Source organism: Lathamus discolor, chromosome 1, assembly GCF_037157495.1.
Source record: "Lathamus discolor isolate bLatDis1 chromosome 1, bLatDis1.hap1, whole genome shotgun sequence".
Classification (NCBI taxonomy): Eukaryota; Metazoa; Chordata; class Aves; order Psittaciformes; family Psittacidae; genus Lathamus; species Lathamus discolor.
Genome location: NC_088884.1, coordinates 30,566,745 through 30,588,955, shown reverse-complemented (window position 1 = coordinate 30,588,955; position 22,211 = coordinate 30,566,745). Strand labels below are relative to the sequence as shown.

At 38.6% G+C, this 22,211-nt stretch overlaps 1 protein-coding gene across 2 annotated transcripts in view; it reads right to left on the bottom strand.

The window, feature by feature from the left end:
• The window catches only part of RELN (reelin), a 289,653-nt gene that overhangs the window by 81,462 nt on the left and 185,980 nt on the right, over positions 1-22,211 (bottom strand). For both annotated transcript variants that reach the window (XM_065666462.1, XM_065666471.1), the window contains exons 15-22: positions 20,185-20,313; positions 18,936-19,045; positions 15,853-15,919; positions 14,662-14,895; positions 13,913-14,074; positions 9,366-9,602; positions 3,240-3,432; positions 688-800 (exon numbers count right to left, since the gene is read on the bottom strand). In XM_065666462.1, coding sequence (XP_065522534.1) covers positions 688-800; positions 3,240-3,432; positions 9,366-9,602; positions 13,913-14,074; positions 14,662-14,895; positions 15,853-15,919; positions 18,936-19,045; positions 20,185-20,313 — 1,245 coding nt within the window. The remainder of the gene's footprint in view (positions 1-687; positions 801-3,239; positions 3,433-9,365; positions 9,603-13,912; positions 14,075-14,661; positions 14,896-15,852; positions 15,920-18,935; positions 19,046-20,184; positions 20,314-22,211) is intronic.

Sequence of the window (22,211 nt, the reverse complement as noted above, 5' to 3'; positions counted from 1 at the left end):
AAGTGTAGCTCTAATTGGAATAATTTAAGGAATTCAGGAAGCCCTGAAGATTATTGAGATTTATGTCAACTTCTGATTTGTACGTTAGAATAACGCTCTAAAAACAAATAATGGAAGATATCATATAGTTAAATAAATAAAAATGTTAGGGCAGGCAAAACAAGTCTGGTTTACAATAAGATGAATAATGTTGGGCTTTCTGATTATTTCTGTTGCTCTTTTTTTTGCAGAAGAGAATGTTATTTTCAAAGACATGCTATAAAAAGAAACAAAAGGTAAAAATTCCCAGAAATGAATCATGGGTTATTGTTTATACAAGGCTCTGGTCTGAAGATGTAAACAATAAGGAATGTGCAGAATAAAGCCTTCCTTTTAGTGGGGCACTTACAGACAAGTGCCACTATTTTTGAAAAGGTCTGAACTTTTTTAGAAGAGTCACAGCATGTATGAAAAACAATCCTAAACAATAGTTTCTGGTGACTTCACCAACATTGCACTCTCTAATTATGTAAGGAATGTATTTTATGTTACATACTTGCGACCCGGTCAGCCCTGGTACCTTGGCACCCAACCCACCAGCTTAAGTACGATTTAGAGAGGACTTGATCTTTGTCATAGTAATTTAAAAGTAGATGATTTATCTGCATCTCCCCCTAAAAAAATTCAAAAGATGAACAAAATGCTCACCAAGTCTTCTGTGGCAAAAGGACGGTGATTCTCCTCCACTGAGTAAATTCACTGGAATGGTAAATACTTGCTGATGTAAACTCCTGACAGCTCGGCATACTGGGAAGACATTCCTTGAAGTAAAACATTTCAAAACCAGATTTAATATTGAGGAAGTATTGGGAACAGAAGCAAGGATTAAACACTCATAGAAGCAGGAGTGTGCCAGGGTCCAGATGTTGGAGTGAAAGACACAAAAGCAGAAAAATCCTGGCATGATGTAGAGAAATGTCTCAGAAAAATAAGAGTAGTACAAGTCAGGGTAAGTCATATAACACACTTAAAGAATTCAGCATTAATGACTAGGGATGTGCTGTTTTCCTCCATGAGGATGTCTACCTCATTTATTTCACTATTCTCACCCCAGCATCTAGGGATGACTACAAAGTAAGTCTACAAGTCCAGTACGGAATAAGCCTATGAAAGTGCCCTCCAGACTACTGTACCAGTCATTTTAGAGACCTACTTGCAATCTTTTGCCTGGGGCTGGTGGCTTCCCCCACTCCCTCCAGCTGCAGTGGGAAGCAGAGTAGGAACACAGCCACACAAGAGCAGCCAACCATAGTCTAATGAATTTGCCTCCAGAGGCCCTTACCATGCTCTGCAGCTGTATTACCTTTGACACCTATAGCAAGTGGTGTAAATTCCCCCTTGCTGCTTTTATGATTCTTTCTGCATTTAACTCAGATTCTTAGAGAGGTCTGTTCTCCCAATTTTCTTTTTTCTTGTTACAAAATCTGATCATTATTACACTTTTTAATATAAAATATAAGTCCATTATCCCAACAGACTCTTACTGCTTTCTAGAGCTGCCCTTCCCATATTACTCCATTTTTTCTGCAATATTCCATTCATCTATTTCTACATTGCCAGAACAGCACCCAAAATTCTTGTGCTATGGTTTCAATGAAGTATTAATAAAGTGCTATTACCAACCTGTATCTTCTTTTTCTAGCTACCCATCCAGAGAGTCCCTTCTGCCACTACTGCCACAGCACTGTTCCTCCTGACCATCTCTACCTCTCTGAGAGATATTACACTATTTTTCGTAGATATATATTGCTCAAATACCTTAGAGTATTAAATGAGGATCTGATAGCTTATTCTGTTGGTTTTTGTCTAGTTGTGGTGATTTTTAATAGGTTTCCTAAAGGCTTGATATCCTTTTCAGCAATTTTCAAACATTTCTCATTGATTCATCTCCCCTAAGAGATCTTACAAAACAGGATCTGACCAGTGCTCATGAAGCAAACAAAACTTTCAAACAAAACTTTCAAACACTTTAATTAATTAGTGTTTTGTGTATTTGCCAGATTACGTCCTTGAAATATACTACAAATAGCCGTCTCTATTAGTCTTTTATCACAGCAACATGGGCGGTGTGAGAAAAATGGTTTGGTTGCAAGTTCTTCTTTCTGAAGTCAGCTCCAACAAGAGAGGAAATGAATACTAATATCTGAAGGCAACTGATCTTGATGGCAAGGACAAACCCCAAACGCCCACCACTAGGAACTATTCTTGGGCACCATGATGATGCCTGCTAAGTATAAAAGAGACAAACATCACCTGAAACGCAGTATTTATAGGTTTCCTCAGAATTCTCTTTAAGGTAAGAAAGCATTACTTGGATGTAGAAAGCTTAAAAACTCAGTTTTTGCCATTTCTCTACCCTGCCCATCAAAAGATAATGCGGCAAAACACAGCATGGCAAAAGGTAACAATAATGCTTTCATTGCTCATAGAAGATGTGGGACTGGACGTTCAAATCCTTCTGTGAGCCTGGAGAGCAGGCAGTGAAAAGGCATCAGGCCAAGTTCCCTGACACGCCCTGAACCTGCTTGGGGGCAGCTGTAGGACCTTGCTTAGTTCACCCTGAGGCCAGGGAAAGTCCAGTTTGTCATATAAGAGGGGAAAAAAAAGTGCAAATTATGGCCAAATGCACTATTCATATTTGTGCTAAGACACCGCTGAACCACACAGGGAAATAGCAGCCAGCACTGCTATTTGCACTTCTAGCAGAGACTGGGAAACAGACAGTCATTACAGCCTTGGACTGTGTTTGAACCAGGGGTGGGAGATGAAACGTTCTACATTAAATCCCCCAAAGGAATGCACTTTCCATTTATGAAATGGCTGCGCACAAGGGCAGAAAGAATTTCTATCCATTTAAATGCCAGGGAACAGTAGATGCATTTTACTTTGAAAAACAAAGCAATAGCACAACAAAGATCTTGGCCATTACTCTGTAGCTCTGCCTAACTGTGGCCCAGTTATTTTCTCGACCTTGGTTCATTCCTGTCACAATTTTGTGTTTCAGGCTCTCAGACACCTTTCTTCCAAGTATCATGAGTTAAAATATTTATATCAGTAATTTTGATGATTCCAGCTGAGAATTTCTTTATAGAAAGGGGAATGAGGAAAACATTTTCCTTTGTTCAATGCCACAAGTATACTTCAGATGAAATTTGTATAAACAGGTTGCGGAAGACGAAGGTCTTCGCTGCCAGCCTCACCTCCTGAACAAGATGCCACGTGAGGCCATGGTTGGTGGAGTAGTCCAGTTTCACCTGGTTGTCCATATGAGGAGTAAATGCCTGATCGCAGCCCATCACCAAGTTGAACTGTATCATATATGAAGCTCCGATCTGCATAGACTGGGTCTCCACATAGCGCATACTAGAAGCTAACTTTGAATCTCCTGTAAAACTGAAATATGTAAGGAAAGAATCACAATCCATCCCAAAACTAAATCAGAAGGCAACATTCTGAATGATTCTGTGTTAAATACAGCAATGCTTCTTTCTTTGTTCTGTGGATTGGCACATGGTATGAGATCATGCACAGAAGCCTCTTTCTGTTGGAACTGCACATTACCAGGAAGACCCTGTTGTACCCCAGAGTGTGAAACACTGAATTATTCTGTTAGTTCTTACTATATGTTCTTTGTATCACGGATCAACTTAGGATCAAGCAAAGGATAACATACAGAAAAAACAACATAAAGAAAGTTCATTCCCCAGGAGTGTGCATTGCCTAAGGTCATGTCATAGGAACAGCTGCAATTTCATTCAAACAGTGGACAGCAAAGATACACTGCTTTTAGTTTAAAGTATTCCTATTATTTAGAGTTTTCATTCCATTGATTTTCAAGTGATCCTATATGCAATGCGTTCACTGACTTTTGACTGTGTTTCAGAATTAGTATCACCTATTCTCAGCTTCTTTTGTGCAGGATTTGCTAATATAAGAGTTAAATTATCCAGTGGATTGGAGAAGATAATTTTGCCAGTAGCAATGTCACCAAGCCTCATACATGATACAAGGTACCCAGCTATCCCATATATGGTAACATGTAGTTCGAAATCACAAGGTTGTTTTAATGTAAGTGGAGGTTTTTCTTCTATGCAACATTCAAAAGTTAAAAAATACAAACAAAACCAAAAACAGATGCAAGAGAGGTATAAGGAGGAAATAATAACAACTTAAATGTTGAAACCTGTGCACTAGCTTTCAAAACAGAAGGTTTTAAGAAAGTTCATGTAGAATGAGGATTGCCTCCTTCTCCTTTATTTGAGATGTTTAATTAGTGTCTTCCAAAGTAATGTAGTCCTTTCAGCTACATTTTCTAAGACTACTCTTAATTTGAACATCTTCGGATAGAGATTGCATATTTTTAAAGAAAATCACCGCAAATCATCATGCAAAGATAAAAAGCTACACTCAGTACACTGCTGATGAAGAGAATGATGATCAAGTAAGTTACATCTTAAATGAGATGTAACTTAATTCATCATCTTAAATAAGAAATCCTGATCTTTCAATACCATACAATAAAACATATTAACTTCTATGCCTGTAAAATTCAAGGTCATAATGAAGTCAGTGCAAAGACTAGGAATACAAGTCAGTGTTACTTGACACTCTTTAAAATTAATTCACTGACCCACACTGTTTTCTGTAGTGTCCTTTCCAGACAGAGCAATTGAGCCCTAAATGTTAACATTCTACCTTAAAGCTTTAGAGGAATTACTGAAAGCTAATACTAGTTTTGTCACTATTGAATTGCTGTTACTTGGCACAAGTTAAGATCTAGCCTCCTTTTTACCCACTGACCTTGCTGTCTGTGACTTCATTTCCTAAAGGACGATCCAGCTCATGACACTATATCAAACTACCCAGTCTACACTGAGCAGCACCATTATCCGATGGCGGACGGACATTCTCTTCACTTCTGGGGCACTGTCATGGACAACTGGACCAGAAGGCAGTAAGTTAACTTGGAAAACTGTATCTCAGCTGTTTGCTCTTTCAGTCAGTGTTCTTCTTCTCAATGGCAAGGATGATTTTAAGTTGAGTAGAGGATATAATGTGGACACATTGGCAGTCCAGGTGGCAACCTATGGTTTGTGGCTTCGTTCTTAGAACTGACTGCACCTCAGAATAATTGGTTTGGATAATGCCTGAATTTATTTTTCTTCCAAACTTTATCTAGTAGTTTTCAAAATGACAAAACCCTGTAAATTTAAACATTAAAGCTGACTTGGTCTCACATAGTTTTAATTTCTACAATGCAGCTTGAAATTTCATGGCTGATGTGGGAAATCAAAGTTTTACAGAAGCCCTCTTGGGAAATCTGTGCCAGTACAACCAGGCTCTTCAGGTATCAGTCAGCTGTGTGCAGTGTCATCTGCAGAAAGTTATACATAGAGACGCTTTGGAAAGTGATTTGGCATTGCACATGGGCACAACACATCACAGTTACCTAAAGCTCATCTGAAAAGAATAAAGGAGTTGTAACCAAACAGTCTGATGAAGCATCTGCCTGGAAGCTGTCTTCCCCAAAGTGATGGAAGACAAGTGAAGGGCAGGTACTCAGCATAGGTGCAAAGAATTAAATGCTCCATTTTATCTTCGTCTCCACAAAAAATCCCTCTATTTAATGTTACTGGTGCAAAACTGGAAAAAAAAATCTTAAAACGCAATCTTTTTTTTTATTGGTGGCATTCAGGTCATGATTAAAACACTTCTAAGTTTAGTATTCATTTTCATTTAGTAACTTAGCCACTGGATATCGTACACAATACACTAAGTAAGCATTGTTTTAAAATTAAAACTGCTCTATGGAGAGGATAGTAAAGAAATGTGAAAAAGGAAGCTAGCGATGAGGTGAAGATAATTTGTGATGCTCTGTAAGAAGCTTTTTTAAGAGGAGGAAATCACATTATGGGTTCACAAAGTCCTTTATCATCCACAAATTACCTCCAGCTGAACAAGGGTAGCATTAAAGGTGGGGGCTCCATGTTACTTGCTACTTCTTTGCTCTCCAGCTCTCCTGTCTGTGTGTGTGGTTAGGTGTATGCTCTTCTCCTGGAATACTAAATGTTTTCTTTGTTCTGGGAGTCACGTAGCTGGAGTAAGTTTCTGGATTTTGTAAAAGGGGAGTAATGTCCCTGGCGTAACAATAGTTAATTAAAAAAAAATCAGAAATGAAAATGCAGAGGCTACATTTTTGTATAAATATGTAGGTGTTTGTTTCTAGCACATATATAATTAGACCTGTGGAGTCTCAGGAACACAATACCCATAGGTGCCCTCAGAACAATCGCTCTCCCTCCAAGCACTGCCAACTAATTGGTACTTCTGGGAATGATATCACAGCCAATGTCAGCCAGTCTGCACTGCTCCAAACTGCTCTGGGATCCCCAGAATTACCATGTTTTCAAGGCCAGTACTTTCAGGAATACTGAAAAGCCACATGGATGCTGGTTTTGTATACCTGCATTGACCGAAAATATTGATGTGATGGCTAAATGCTCATGCCAGTCGCAGCTTTTTTTCCATCAAAGGCAGGAAATGTTTATGTCTTTTAACATTACATGATACCTACTTTGCTAAATAATTCCTAAATATATTATTATATTTTAATTGATTACCTGAGAGAAACTTTCTGCATGTTACAGAGTGATCATCTAAAAGAAAATACATTTTTATAAGCACAGGTAAACTATCAAGCTGATTTAGGGCAACTGTGTTACATTGCTACATAAAGATAGTTTGTTATGAGCCAGATTTACAGTCTTCTCCCAGGCTGCTCCAGAAACAGTGAGAGACTCTATTGTCCATTACATTGATTTAAATAATAATGTAGTAATCTGACTGAAGATATTTTATTTATATAATGCTATTTTATTTGTGTCTAGATGAATAGCAAAAAAAAAAAAAAAAAAAAAAAAGAAACAAGAAAAAATAAGAAAAATTTATAGCATCCTTCCAAATTCTTAAATGCATTTCAGCAAGTGGCTGTAAATTGTAACACTCAAGAGACATTTGGGTCAAAACCCTGCTTGTGTATCAGCATTTTGGAGAAGTGATGAATAAATGTACACTTAATTTTAAAAATGGTCTGGAGCCTTTTCTCTATACTCAATGCACTTGCTGTAATAAAGTCTAAGAACCAAACTGAAAACAAATGTTGACAATTACAATCAAATAAAGTGCCTGTTCTAGGTATAGACCATTATAAAATACTCAAAAATCACCTCTGCTGGAAACATATGTATATCAACAAACCCCTTCTTTCTAAATGAGGCCAGGTATTGAAAAGAACAACCTCCCTCTTCAACAAAAATAAAAACCCCCCTCCTCCGTGTTCCTCTATTTCAAGGGTAAATGTTTCAGATTTACAGACTTTGAGGCAGAAACGGAGGCCTTATAGGCAATTAGAAGGCATTTCAGTGAAAATGGGCCTAGGGATGACACCTTGTAAAATGATTTATAGCTATTTCCAATAGTCCTACTAATGAAAAAGCAGTTGTGAGACTTTTCTCAAGAGGATGGTGTCAATGCTACTGCAAACTCCACTCATAGAAAGTCATGAGTTAGAAAATGAGAACCAAATGGACTCACAGCTGGGAAAAGCCAACAATAATTAATTTAACTAGCAGTCATTTGTACAGACCTTGCGTAAGTTAAAAAATTTCCCTTGAGAGAAACAAGGTCAGTGAAGGATAGAGTTCATGTCTTCCAGTGATAATGAAAAATACTGATACATAAACAGTATGGAAATGCTCTATCCCTGGCAGTATTCAAGGCCAGGTTGGACAGAACCTTCGGCAACATGGTCTAGGGTAAGGTGTCCCTGCCCATGGCAGAGGGGTTGGAACTGGATGATCTAAAGATCTTTTCCAACCCTAACCATTCTATGATTCTATGAAATGCTGCAAAGGCTTTGATTCTTTATTGAATGCATGGAAAGTTCAACATCCCCACTATGACTGAGCACTAAATATCCTAGCCAATATATGTGACAGAGAATTCAGCTGTAGTTTGTTATTTTGATTCTGATTTAGAGTAATATGAGGAAAACAGGGAAACTTCTGCTATCTTAAATAACCACCCTCCCCATGACAAACTAGTCAAACAAGAGAGTGAAAACAATGTCATTAAGGGGCTTTCATTCCAACTCTTTGATGAAGAAGATGCAAACAGTTTGAGCTCTAACATGTTCTTTAATTTTAATGAGCAGCTAGTACCTTCCTTGTCCTTATTAAAGTGGTTAATGGTGCTTCTACTGCCTCATTATCACCGCTAGAACACGTTTGGTGTTGTTCCTACTGCTAAGCCAACTCCTTTTAGTTTAACAGACCATCAGAAAGTCAAATCAGGTTGCTCAGAGATTCTTTTTAATAAAATTCCAACAGTGCTTCTCAGAGTGTCCATGGGGATGCTAAAATTATTTGTATTTCCTTAAGGATTTCTATAATTACTGTGATTGTACTTTCTCCATATAAATATATCTGTGCCAATTAAAGCCATAGTGGGTTTATATGTTGATCAGACTAGCATGAAACAGTTATTTGGTTTTAATCAAAACATGGAGATTAAATCTAGCTTCCCTTGTATTAATTCCAAATGTCACACTTATGTATTCCAGAATTTCAGTTTTGTGAAGCACGTTAAAGTTTTACAGAAGAAGCTTATTTTTACACAATCCAGACAGAATTGTCTTTTTCTTGTTATTCGCTTCTTCTTCTTTTCTTGGCTTTTCTTGCTTAGGGACAGGTGATATTTTCTTGTCTTTGTTTCTAAATACACGGCACATTTTAGACATAATTGCACTGTCATAATGCTGATCGCAGTGAAAATGACTAAATGGATATAATACCAGACAAAATAACTACAAATGACTAACATTCTACCAACATTCTGCTGCCTTTCCTGTTTGGATTGCAATCTAATGGCCATGTAAACAGATCTGAACATGACTTACAAAATAATAAAAGTCTGCACTTAACAGATTATGTCATAACCTGCATACCCATATTAACCTGACAGGATTCTAACTGAAGATTATGAAAGTTTTCTAAATTGTTTCTAATAGGATATTTAATTATTTTGTGGGTAAAGAATGCTACATTCAAGGTTCCCATCAAACATAAATCTCTGTGCAATGGGGTGTATAAGCTCACTGATAATTACAATTAGATTAACAACTGTATTTTTGTCCATAATGTGAGGATGAGACAAAATTACTCTGAATAGCTGCCAGAAAGACTCATTTGCAGAAATCACTTGGTTCTTAGCAGGATGAATAGATTAAGAAAATGGAAGTAGAATGCAAATGAACATGTGTTTCTCACCAAAGAGTCCAGTCGTGCCCGCAGTAAGGCTGGACATTTCCCAGGTAGAATCCCAGAGACTGTGTGACTTCAACTAGGTTGGTGAAGTCCAGACTGATGCTATTGAAAAGCACAGACGTCATGATGATTTCATCAATAGCCCACACATCTTCACCTTGGGAAGAGTGATATGGTTGCCACCATCTGAACTGAATCCCAACCTGTCTGGCATCTTCAGGAAGCTCCACTGAAATTATCCTGGAAAACAAAACAAAGTTATTATTTTAAGTTTGTCTGTTTGTAATAATCCCATGGGGATGTATTTTATGGTTATTTTTTTCTAACTGACCCTAAAAATCAAGGGTGAAATTCATCCCACAAATACCTTATCATTATATCTACTGGTATAACTTCTATCAGTGACAGGGGAATCATTAGTTCTCTTGATAGTCAATGTGTTGAAAGATAGCTGTGTGCAAAAGGCACAAAAAGTGTTTCCACCACATCTGTAAATTTTGTTGCTACTGTGGAGCTCTCTGTAAATTTAAAGGTGCTCTTGCTTCCCAGGAGAAACCTGAATGCCCTCCATTCGAAGCTCAGTGGATTAGACTGGCAAAGGGATGTTCAGCTGACAAGGACCTAGAGTTCCAGCTCCATCTTCCCAGACTCAGTGGATTTTATCCTGATCTGAAGACATGCATCTTCTTAACATCTGTCCTTATTTCTGCACAGTACTGATGCCATGCCTGTGTTTCCATATCCTAGAAGAACCCACCCCTGCAAAGTGCCACATTCAAGTGGAAAAGATTTGTCTTGTCAGTGTAATTGTGTGCAGTCTTTTTTTTATCCTGTAGTTGCACAGAGATGCAACTGGAGGTGAGTCCAGGTGCTTCTCCTGGTATGCAGGGTCACCTGATTTGTCATGGCAGCTATGTCAACGAACCTATAATTGACAAACTGCAAAGAAAATTAAGAGTAATATCTAATTTCCAGGAGCAATTATTGCACACAGCAGCAGGGAGCATGCATTAATTGCCACAGCAAAGACACCTTCTTGAAAGTTCCATAAATCACCAGGGCCATGGCGCCCCACACAAGGCATGTAAGCTGTGAAACAGGCTGGCAACAGAGACATTTGTCTCCATTGGTGTACAATTACTTGCTGGCAAAAGGGTTTTTAAGCAAGCTCATCATGTAGCTGACATTTTTCTTTCTCTCTTAGGGGAAATGTGAATAAAATGACAAATCAGGTAAAGTGGAAACATTTTATACTTTAGCACCAAGTTTTTTCCAGATTTAAGGCTTTCTAAGCTGCCTCTTGTAATGTTTTGTTCTGTGCATATGAAGCTGTCTTGTGCCTACAGTGCTCTCAGTGCAAAACCGGTCTTAAAAATGACTTGCTAAACTGTCCTTTTAAAAAGTACATTTATAATAGCGTTGTTAATGTCACACTGATTTTAAAGAAGATGACGTTAACGCATTAGCAATCAAAAAATCGAACGGCTTGGCTAAACAGATGGGAAGTGCTCAAAACCTCCTGGCTGGCATTTCTAAGAGTTGCTTTCTGCCAGTTGTAGGTTGGAGAGAGCAGTGTTGAGGGACAGCCAGAGGTAATCGCTGCTGTGTCCTTGTGGCAAGGGACCAGCAGTGCACACACTATATGTATGGCCAATACATTTCTTTTAACACTCAAATAAATATGCTTGACCACTTCATATCCCCCTAAGAGAAAAACCAAGCCCCATTGCTCTCTAGCATGTTAATAAACTACACAGGCTTCCTTTTTACCAAGGGTTCCCTAATAAATAGCAACTCTATGGCTTTTTCAGTCATATTTTTTTTTTAAGGCACAAATGACACTATATTGCTACAGATGCTAAAAGGAATTGATAGATTTTGTCTTTGATGGTTCAGGAGGGCAAACCTGAGGAAAGCCTGGCTAGGAGGAGCACTGTTTGTAGTGTACACTGTGAAGCACTTGGCACTTGTGTGAGCTAATGCTCTGTTTTAACCCTGGGCATATTTCTCTGCTGGTGGCTGTCTCTGATGTCTGCATCTTCCCTTTCACTCTCAACTCTCATAAGCTCACCCACATGGATACTAATTCTCACTGACAGTAATTTACAGAAAATCCTAAATCATGACACACATCACTGACACACCTATCAGATGTTAAAATATTTAGCACGTGTTAAAATACATTTCTCATCCCAGGGGATTAAGCAAACACAATTTAAAAATGTTGGTGTAAACCAGCGTATATGGCACATACGTTAGTATGCAGAACCCGACTACATCTCCAGTTGTAACAGCTTCTCCTGTCTGGCTTTGATTTGTTGGAGATAGATGGAGAGGGAGGGGGATTCTTGCTAATGACTTTTCTGCTGCAGAGAAGAAAAGTGTTCCTACTAACATTACCAGCTACCATTAGATTTCTTAAAAACCAGCTGGGAGACCTTTGCTCTGATCTCATTCTTTCAAGCTATGCGCATACCTAATGTTGAAAAGCCACCGCTGTTCTGCTCAGAAGAAAAATGCAGCTGTCAAATGTTAGCAGATTAAATGCACCTTTTCAGCAGAACATTAAATGTGTAATTATTTTTTGTATGACTGAAGATTAATTAGATTTCTGGATACAGATTGATTGCCAAACTTTGTGGCAGTCCATCTATGTTACCAAAAATGCTGATATTTTCAGACAACATAATATGAAAAGGTGAAGCTTTCTTCATGTTTTCATCATAATTATTGCCAGTATTATCTTCAGGTTTGTGTGTCTGTCATTCTTCTATCTACCCAGAGTGGGCTATACATACCCCATGGCAAAACCTTTCTAACCTACGTATGTTGTGCCGAGTCAGAACAACAGAAACTGTGCTTCATACTTAATCTCAAAAAGCAAAAGAAGTCTTTGGCATCAATATAATTTACTACATTTATATCTTAAACTTCATTAAAATCAGTCACCAAAATGTGTATTTTCCTTTCTATTATAAAAATTTCATAGTGCTATATATTAAAAACCTTTAGGGAAATATAATTCCTACAGCTGTAATCTTGAAACCAAGAATTAGAAACAGGGTCATATAAAATATATATGTGACTATAATAAAGGACTGGAAAGGAAATTTTGAAGAAGGCTTATGAGTGTGCAAGTTCATGGGATCATTCCTTTGGAAACATTTAAAACTTCAGAAATTAAAGTCTACATGCAATATACTTCTACCAAATATGGTCATTCTTCTCAGATTTTTGAGTATTTCTTATAGCTCCTGGGAAATATATTTAATATTTCAAGGGTTTTTTTCCATTAGAAAAGATTTCTTCATTAAATTTTCTTCATTTTCCTTCATTAAGGATATTCTTGATCACATTTTGTATATTGTAATTCTGTACTGAGTTATTAATGACATGAGGAAATGTAATATTTATTTTTTAAATGTGCTGATCTGATCTCAATAAATATAAATAATGAAAGTTACATGTCATTCAAGTGACTTGCAAGCTATATGGGATAACCCCTACGGCTAACTCAGGCATTATGCTGGAGCTGGGTAGAGGGGTAGAGAAGAAGGTTCAGGGCAATACCCAGTGCAAAACAGCTCTAGGGCAGGAACTGACCTGCTGGGATGGGACCCACAATACCACTGGTGGCTCTGCCTGTCATGTGCCCCTTTACAGAGCATCTCCTTTCAGTGGGATTTATTAGCTCTGCTGCAGCACCCTGTAAAAGGTGGATGCTTCCAGATTTGAGTGGGTCTGTGCAGAGCCAGCCCAGGCTGTTCTGGGCTTGTGGTACAGGTATGGTCATGGGGACTCCCGATTTTACATTGCTTTAGTAAAACTGGTGGATGGTCTTACAAATGTTACAGTAAAGAATACCTTCTTCTCAAAATACATCAGATACATTCCTCTCTAATCTGATGCCAAACATAGGTGCTGCTGGGTAAAATCAGCTTTTGATTCAGCTGCCTTGTGATTTGTACAATTCCCAGGCACAGCCACCAGCAGGTCTTCCTGGGCACGGAGTCCAACCCACAGGCATAAAGTCATGTAATCCCCTTCCTAATGGGAGCAGGCTCAATTTCCCTGCTGACCTGGAGAGATCCTCACGGTCAGATTTTGTCTCTGCTGTCCTGCACTGCCTGCAAACTCCTAATCCCAGAGGATGGTGTAGTGAAGGTATCTATGGCTTCAAAGCTACAAATAATTTATGCTAATTTTTCTTTACAAGTGGCTGCTTCCATAGGAAGAGACATGTCCTTATTTCCCACAAGTACATTTCTACCCCTCACCCTGCACTGCCTCAGCTTGTTACATCGCATCACTTGTGACTCGAATGCTGTTAAATCCATGATTTCGTTTTTACAGAAGCAGGCAAAAATGGGAAATGCCCAGAACAGCTGAGAATTTTTAAGGAAAAGCGGTAATGTTCAGTGTTCCTTAGAAGTTCCTTACTCACTCCTGCACCATGTGGGCAGATGTACTTACTGTCCACATCGTAGTGACTACCACTACCAGCATTAACTGCGTGTAGATAACGCTCCTCATAGTATTTATGCATATACCTTGGCTCGTGGTAGTTGAGGTAAGAATAGTGTTCCAGGAGTTTCCAGGTAATCCCGTTGTCATAGGAGTAGTGCAGCAGCACTCCTTCCCCAGGCTGGTCAGGTGCTTTGCAGGTACTCAGCACTGACTTGCTGCCCAGGCGTAGTGTGAACTGCAGGAACCTGGATCAGAATTACACATATATTTATAAGGTACCATTTGCATAGTGTTTTGGTTTGTTGTTTCTCTAACCAAATTGTTTTCAGATCTTCCCAATCTAGACAAATTTTGATAAATATTAGTTATGGGGTTTCATACGTGCAATTTGTTTTTACTGTCAAGTAATGCAGTGTGGCACATATAGTTAAAAAATGCCAATCATTACAGCATTTAATTATTTATTAGGCACCGAAGGGGAGGGAGAGATAGTGAATGGATCTAATCAGCTGCCACAAGCTGTCAAACAAACACAACCTTATAAATAATTAATTAGCACTTGGCTTTGACACTCAGGTTTCATATTAACATTTCATATTTTCCATCCGAGCTGTACAATAACTTCCCTCCAGTCTGTTTTGGGCTCTGTTGTTTATAGAGCAGGAGGACAAAAGGCAAGACTATGAAATCAGCACCGAAATACAGAACTAGGAGTATTTAAAAAACTTTCCTTCCTGCTAATACAATTGGCTCAACAGTACACAAGGCCGTAGCTGGAAGGGGAAGGGTTCCCAAATTTCTTTGCCTCACAGCACTGCTCTTTCTCTCTCACCTGGACTGGGAGCTGTCAAGGAAGGAGGTGATGAGCTGGCGCCTCCCATCCTTGTTGAAGACCAGGGCCTTGCCACTGGCCAGGACCCCACAGCCGAAGCTGACCTCAGCCCCTCGGATGGAGTAAAAGCTGTGGTAGGAGGAGAGGCGGGAGCTGGCAAAACTCTCTGAGATGAACACAGGGAAGGTCTGCGATGCCATCTCACATGCTGGCCCTGAAAAGCCGGGGTCGCACCTGAGGGTGAGGAAGATTGAACAGTGGGGTTAATGACCCATCTTCTCCTGTAGTTAACCAACCTGTTGGCAAACAACACAGTGGATGCAGTTGCCCATGAACTGAAGATGCCAAAAAAATTCTTCTCATATATAACGACCAAGAGCCTCTTTAGACTGTAGTTTGGTATTGTATGGCCAATGACTTCCTTTTAGATAGTACTTACTTTTCCAATCTAAAAAAAAAATCCTAGTTATGAACACCCTACCAATCTACATATAACACACAACACAGAAATATTTGTATTCAGTTTTGGAACAAGAATATTCCTGACATAATTTACAGCTGTTCATATGTAAAATGATTAATTTGCTTTTATCTGTAGCATGTCAGATGTGATTACAAGGAACTGAGTAACAGAACAGCATTCCCCTTGTGTCACGCTCTTATTAATACCTAAAAATAGTTGCACCAGTACTTTGAATGTGCTTACTAGTTTTGAGTAAGTAACTCTACTTTTTAGGGTGGAACCCTTTCAACAAGCCCGACTTCCAGAAAAAAGTGGAGTGCTGACCTTCTCTCCTTGAGGTCTGTCAGGTTACAGAACATTAGAACTATGAAAATTGTGATTCTTTCCCATCATTCAGTATTAAAGTCATATGGTGCCAAATCACCTTTAAAACCAGTATAAAGCATGGATCACTGACATTTCAGTGTGCTATGGAGCACATTTTAAGGTGAATTGGAAGCTAGACTCTCTCCTGAAAGAACATTATTTAAAGAATATTAATTATGCTACTGTTTAAAAAGATTGATCTTTAGCTCTCCAATGAGCTTTATGCATTCTGAGGGCTAGCCTAGTTTTACATTTAGTCATCTCAAAAAGCAAAGAATGAAATGAAAATCACTTCAACTTTCAGATCATCAAGCGAATAATGTGACAGAAATTAAATACAAGTACTGAATTATAACTCTTACTTGCAGCCATTTCTAGTACACTGTCCTCGCCCTGAGCAGAATTTGAGGCAAGATGGACCAATATAAACTGCAGAGAAAAGAAATCAGTTAAATGAAGGGTTATGTTACATGATAAACAGAATAAGATACACAAGAAAGTATTCATCAGATCACAGATCTGATCATACAGATACCATATTTATCTTAAGCATACTAGCTGGAAGAGGTCTACAAAAGGATTAAATGCATTTGACTGTCAAGGATAGCCAGGGATAATTTGTTATTTAATGAGTAACATCTACCTGTGGCATGAGACACTGGGGATGTTTCAATCAATGTACCTGAGTTTTCTAAGACTGTGAATGAGATCAGATGGTTTGCTACGCATTGACCATTTTCTTGCCTTTCCTTTTCTTCATCTTATTTCAGAGATCTAACCCAACTTCCCTGGACTTCCTGGAATTAGAACTGCCCCTGATATGCTTTAAGTAACAATTAAATAACATACACTTTCACTCATTCTTTCAAATGGAATAAAATTCCAAATTTCATGTGCTCAGATATACTCCAGACTTGTTTTACTCTTTACTCCATCTTCTTCCAATGACTCCTAACTGACTGTGTTGATATTTTGTGAAAAATATTAAGGACAGGAAGATAAGCAAATCTCAGTATAATCTACATCTCCTAGCACTGCTATAAGGAAACATTAATCTTGGTATAGACCAAATGCATTAACCTGGGTGCAGCCCAAAACGATACCTTGCTGGCAATGTTCTGTCAATACAACATAATAAACAGGCCTCAACCACGAATAGTGTCATCTTTTCTGCTAAATAATGCTGATTACTTGGAGTTATCCGCTTGCTCTGTGACTTTTGGAATGTCATCCAAATAGCCACCAATTTGAGATCATCTATAATAAGCAGTACTTATTCCCTCTCCTCATTTTATGATGCTGCCCATCATAGCAGTGTGTCAATACTCCCTGGCAGATGCACACGAAATTCCCGTTAGCTACTCCCTGTAACTAAGTCTCCATCAGTTTTCATGCGATTTCTAGATTTTCTCACTTCTCAGAGTGCAAAAATTCTGTTCTGTTTGATTTACTTGTGTCTTTTGAGGTCTTTTTGAGGGGGTGGTAAAAGTAGAAGGGTTAAAGATGTAATGATGTCATTCAAAATGAAAAAAGCTTTATGGAAATTGGCAGGTTTCCAGTGTTTCTAAAAGATGGCCAGCTTCCAGATTTCGTTTAAAACTTAATTCGCATAAGAAACAGTTGTGAAGCTAAAAGTCAGAGTGCTGAATCCTTGAATATTTTCCTCTTTTCAAGAATTTGAGTAGCTTGCCAATATTTGGAAGTCTCCCTATAATACAGTGTAAAGCTTCAGTTTCCCTAGTTTCTAACAAAGGAGGCCTGCAAAACTTCAGAAACATGATCATCTTTGACACTGGATTCCCATATCACGGTTCTACACCCAAACAAATTTCAGAGCAGGCACTTTTTAGACAGATGGTTGGTAAAAATCCTGCAGCATGCAGGATTCTTTGATGGAATTCTATTTCATTCTACAAGCAAAGGTAGTGCAGATATAGGAATTGTCCACTGATATTCAAAATCCTGTTTTGTTTTGTTGTAAAGAATTTAGATTCTTAGGTTGATTTCATCTTGTTCTTGTTTCTGTGAACATCTATGAGCATCTCCAAAAAGTGTCTCCAACACATGAGTCCAACACAGGTTTGCATTTTGTTAGGTAGCATATCATCTTTGCAGATATTTACAGACATCTTCTTATGTTTATACACATTAGTTTTCCCTTCATTTTACTTTCTTTTTGATGTGTATTATCATCTCTAAAGACAAGCATTAATACTCTATCCACAATGTTAAGATGATGCTACTGCGCGTTAATATGATTAAGAGAATAGTTTTCATATATTTTTGAGATATTCCCTTATCAGCTTCAAGGATTTTCTTTTCAAAATCAGGTATTAATCTATTCTAAGAACTTTGCAAAATGTAACTATTTACCATTCCCAGTCCCCATATTTGGGAATCACTAAAGAATTTAATGGGCTATTGTATACCATGGTAAATCTTTACATTACATACTTCACACGTTTAGCAAAACGAATTCTGGATGTAGTCTACTTTGTCCCAGATCATTTAAGGCTAATGAGCAAGCTAAAAAATTTGCACCTTCTCACAGAATCATAGAACAGCTAGGGTTGGAAAGGACCTTAAGATGATCTAGTTCCAACCCCCTCCCACAGGCAGGGACACCTCACACTATACCATCTCACCCAAGGCTTCTTCCAACCTGGCCTTGAACACAGCCGTGGATGGAGCATTCACAGCTTCCTTGGGCAACCTATTCCAGTGCCTCACCATCCTTACAGTAAAGAACTACTTTATACCCAATGTAAAATTCCCCTGTTTGAACCTGTTTATTAGCATTTTCTATCATGTTTCGTTCTGTGTTTCATACATTGTGTCTACTTTGTGCTGTGTTCCTAAGAAGCTTTTTTTTTGTGATGTAGAAGTATTTACTTTTAAGACTGGCCCCAGTTATCCTCTGCAGTTGGCACTACTTCCCTTTTCCTAAAAGAACAGTTCCCTGAAACAGATGGTACTTTCCCCTGGAGTGCCTGTAAACAATGTAAAAGTTATGTCAGTGTTTTTGTAGCAGCATTGCTTTATAGAGGCCTTCTGTGTCCAGAAGGAAAAATACGCCCCAGATGCAGTAACTGTTGCTTTGTCTGGTGCATCACATATCCTTAACAGTGTAGTAGCTACTTATGTAATTAGGAGTAAGCAGTCTGAGGAAATGTTATATTAAGCCCTTGCCACCAACATATTTTCCTGGAAAGCATTCAATTAAAAGAAAAGAAAAGAAGGGTAATCTGCTAAACTATTGTGTTTTCAAATGGCCGAATTCCCCCTAGCTTCAAAACACGCCTGCTACCAAATGTAGATAAGAAGAAAAGGAATTTAGCAAAATGAAAATCCTTTGATTTGTGATTGTGGAAAAATGCATTTTCTTGGAGCAGCATATAATAATGTATTCGTCTGATGTTTCATGATCATGGATAAGAATACTAACTATTATCAATTGCCCACATATTTCCAAGGATTGGTCCTGTTTGTCTCCATCGAATCCTGGTGTCACTTGTTAATGCAGCATTAGGAAGAGGAATAGTTATACGGTTCCACCTAAAATACATATAACATAAACGTTAGCATTTTACAGTGATAGTCATAAAGCAACTGTATGCTTTGCAGATATGTTTACTTATTCTGAAAGCTTTGTTAGAATATTTAATTCTAAAATCTGCTCAAATGAAGCAAAGAAGTTACTGAAGCTTTAGGAAATACAAATGAAAAAGAAACATAGCTGATGATAGTTGCATACAATATATGAATGATAATTATTATAAAACCCAGACATTTTTTTCCCCATATGAGTGCATGAAGTCAGAAAAGACCCTGACTTGCTTCACAATAGTGACTTCTCTGTCACAATGGATATCTCCTAAATTGCATATCGAATTAGACCTTTCAGTATGACTGAGCTCTCTTAGGTGGAAACCCCTTGGGGTGAGATGAGGATTTGGCCTGCTGTGGCCTGGGCCATCATTCCCTGGGCCATCATCCACAGGGGCTACACTTCCTACACATACCGGGGACAATGGTTCCTATGAAAGTGGTACAGAAATGGGACATCACCAGGTCATAGCAAGGCTTCTTTCTTCTCATACCCACTGCCCTGAAGTTGGGATGCAGAAGTATACAGTCATGGGACTTATGCTACACAACAAGATGTCACACTTCATTTTATGGTCAGAACAGTACGGAAGAGACTTAATAGAGAAGGGTTGATATAAGTTTGTGACACTAACAACCGCCTCCATCTGCAGAAGCAGAGGGAATGTGCTTCACTAACTCAGTATTAGTATTCCAAGCAAGTGAACATGTCTGAGGATATAAATATGGCTTTGACTGATGGCTCCTCTGACTGAGAAGAAAACTTCTGTGGCTTTGACAAGGCATAACTTTGCTGGCAATTACCAGCATGCTGCCCACAGTTGTTTGGTTTGGTTTGCTGGCTTTTTGTGGGTTTTTTTGTAATTTATCTTTAGTATCAGAAAAAAAATATTGCACCACCGAAGCAGCCCCATATATTTCAAATTTCATTAGTGGGCAGCCAGGGAGACCAGAACACTCCTTCCTTGCTGTCCTCAGCTAGTGAAAAATGAAAGATGACATGAGGTTGTGTGCTTTGCTGCTTTCGCCTGTCACCTATAATTCACTTCTCTAATCTTGCATCTCAGCTTTGTAGAGAGCACTCTCACCCGCTGTAATTTTCAGAGGTGTAGACGGTGCTGTGGGGGAGGTGAGGTCCAGCACATATCTCAGGCAAACACTCGGTGTGGAGCAGGGACCAAGAGCGACCATGGTTGGTTGAAAACTCCAAGCTGACGCTGATAACACAATGAAGGAAGGAAAGGAGAAAGTCACCATGAGCCTCAGATATCTGGCATAGTTATGAATGTAGAAGTACCAACACCAAGAAAACACCAAATCTGCTATTCCTAATAACTGACGCTGAGACGTGAAATAATTTGAAGCAGATTTTGCATTAAAAGAATCCTGAAAATGCAAACATGAAACAAATCTCACTGTTCAAAACCATTGAGGATTGTCTGAACACCTGGTCCATGTTTGGCCACTATCTAGCTAGTATGTTTATGCTGCTGCTGTTAAATAAGCTGATGTTAGTCTTGTATTTCAGCTAGCAATGGTTTCAAAAATAATGAGGAGAACACTTGAAGCAATCAGAGCTAGGCAGCAGGATGTGAGCACAGGACACTTATAACTGCCAGCTGCTAACCATTACTTCTTCAGAAGGTGGTAAAAGGCTACTAGTTATTCATGCATTGGGTGGCTCTTCCCTTTCACTGCTGACAAATATTAACTTCACTGGACTCCTCAGTCATCTGCCTCCTCCACCCATCATGCCTAAATGGAGATCAGAAAAGCACTATGGAACAATGCAAATAGCCAGCCCACAGTGAGGACTGCAGAGGAGGGGGTACCTGGAGAAGAACAGAGGCTCTGTAGCACACAGAGCCCCTGGGAGACATAGGAGCCTCTGTGCTGCCCAGCCATAGTGGTCTTTGGAGGCTTCCTCCCACCTCACAGAGCCTGCAGTGCTCAGTGGTGATGTTCTGTGAATTCTGTGACATAACTATATGTGAAAACTCCCGATTTGTTTGAAAAAAGGCTGCTGCTCTCCAGTTTCATAGACTAGCAGTAAACCAAGCCATCCTTGCGCAGACATTACAGAACTCAAAACTTTATGAGACGATTCACTGAGTCTATGACAAGTTATTAACCAAATTTTCCCAAAAATTCATTGATAAATTCAATTTCCAAAAAGGTTTTGCTGGATATTTTTCCTTCCCTGTTTCACAGCGTATCTAAAATACCCCATTGTTTACAGTCTAGGAGTATAAGGAAATCCTTAGATGTCTCACATTCTGAAGACCTTGAAAAAGAAAAATAGAAAAGGAAATATAGAAAAAGCTTGATTTATTACAGATTTAGTACTTTACTGAAAGGCTCTTGTGATTTCCTCCATATAATTAGTCTGTAATATTCTGTTTTATTTTAAGTAATGTCAGTGGAACATTATAAAAGTAGTAATTCATCACCTTAAAATTAAATTATTGTATTACAGCTTTATATTTTCATTATAATTTGCTGACAATATTACTTTATTTAAATGTTCCATCACTGTGATATTGTAAGTATTAAAACAGTTTATGCAGGTTTTGACTAATTTATTTCCAATTCAACTGTACTGATACCTTGGAGGATCATATTTACTGCATATATTCAGTGTGTCTCCCACATCTGAAGTAATGAAAGCATTATGAATAATGCTGTAGACCAGGAGATGGGAAATGCTGCTGTATTTCGGATATGCAAAGAGAGATAATGGGGATCTAGTGCTTCTTTTGTTATGAAGAAGCTCACTTCCGTTTCAGAAATAGTTTACACGAAGAATATTAATCTTTCAAAATATATACTAATTCTCATCAGATAACAGACTGGGACATAGACTTTATATAACATGTTTACAGCCCAGGGGTGTTTACGGGCAAAGTTTTCACTTTCCATGTAGAAAAATATTGCTGCCTTCCCTTCCTATCAAATGTAAGTGCAATGCCTTGATTTTTGCTGCCCACTGAATTCTGCTGCCCTGCATGGCAGCAAGGACTGTCAGTGCTAATGCAGCTCTTTCCAGTTGGAAGTAGATGCCCTGGAACACAGATGTGAAAGCATTTACAGTCTCTTACTTTAAACTCTTGACTCC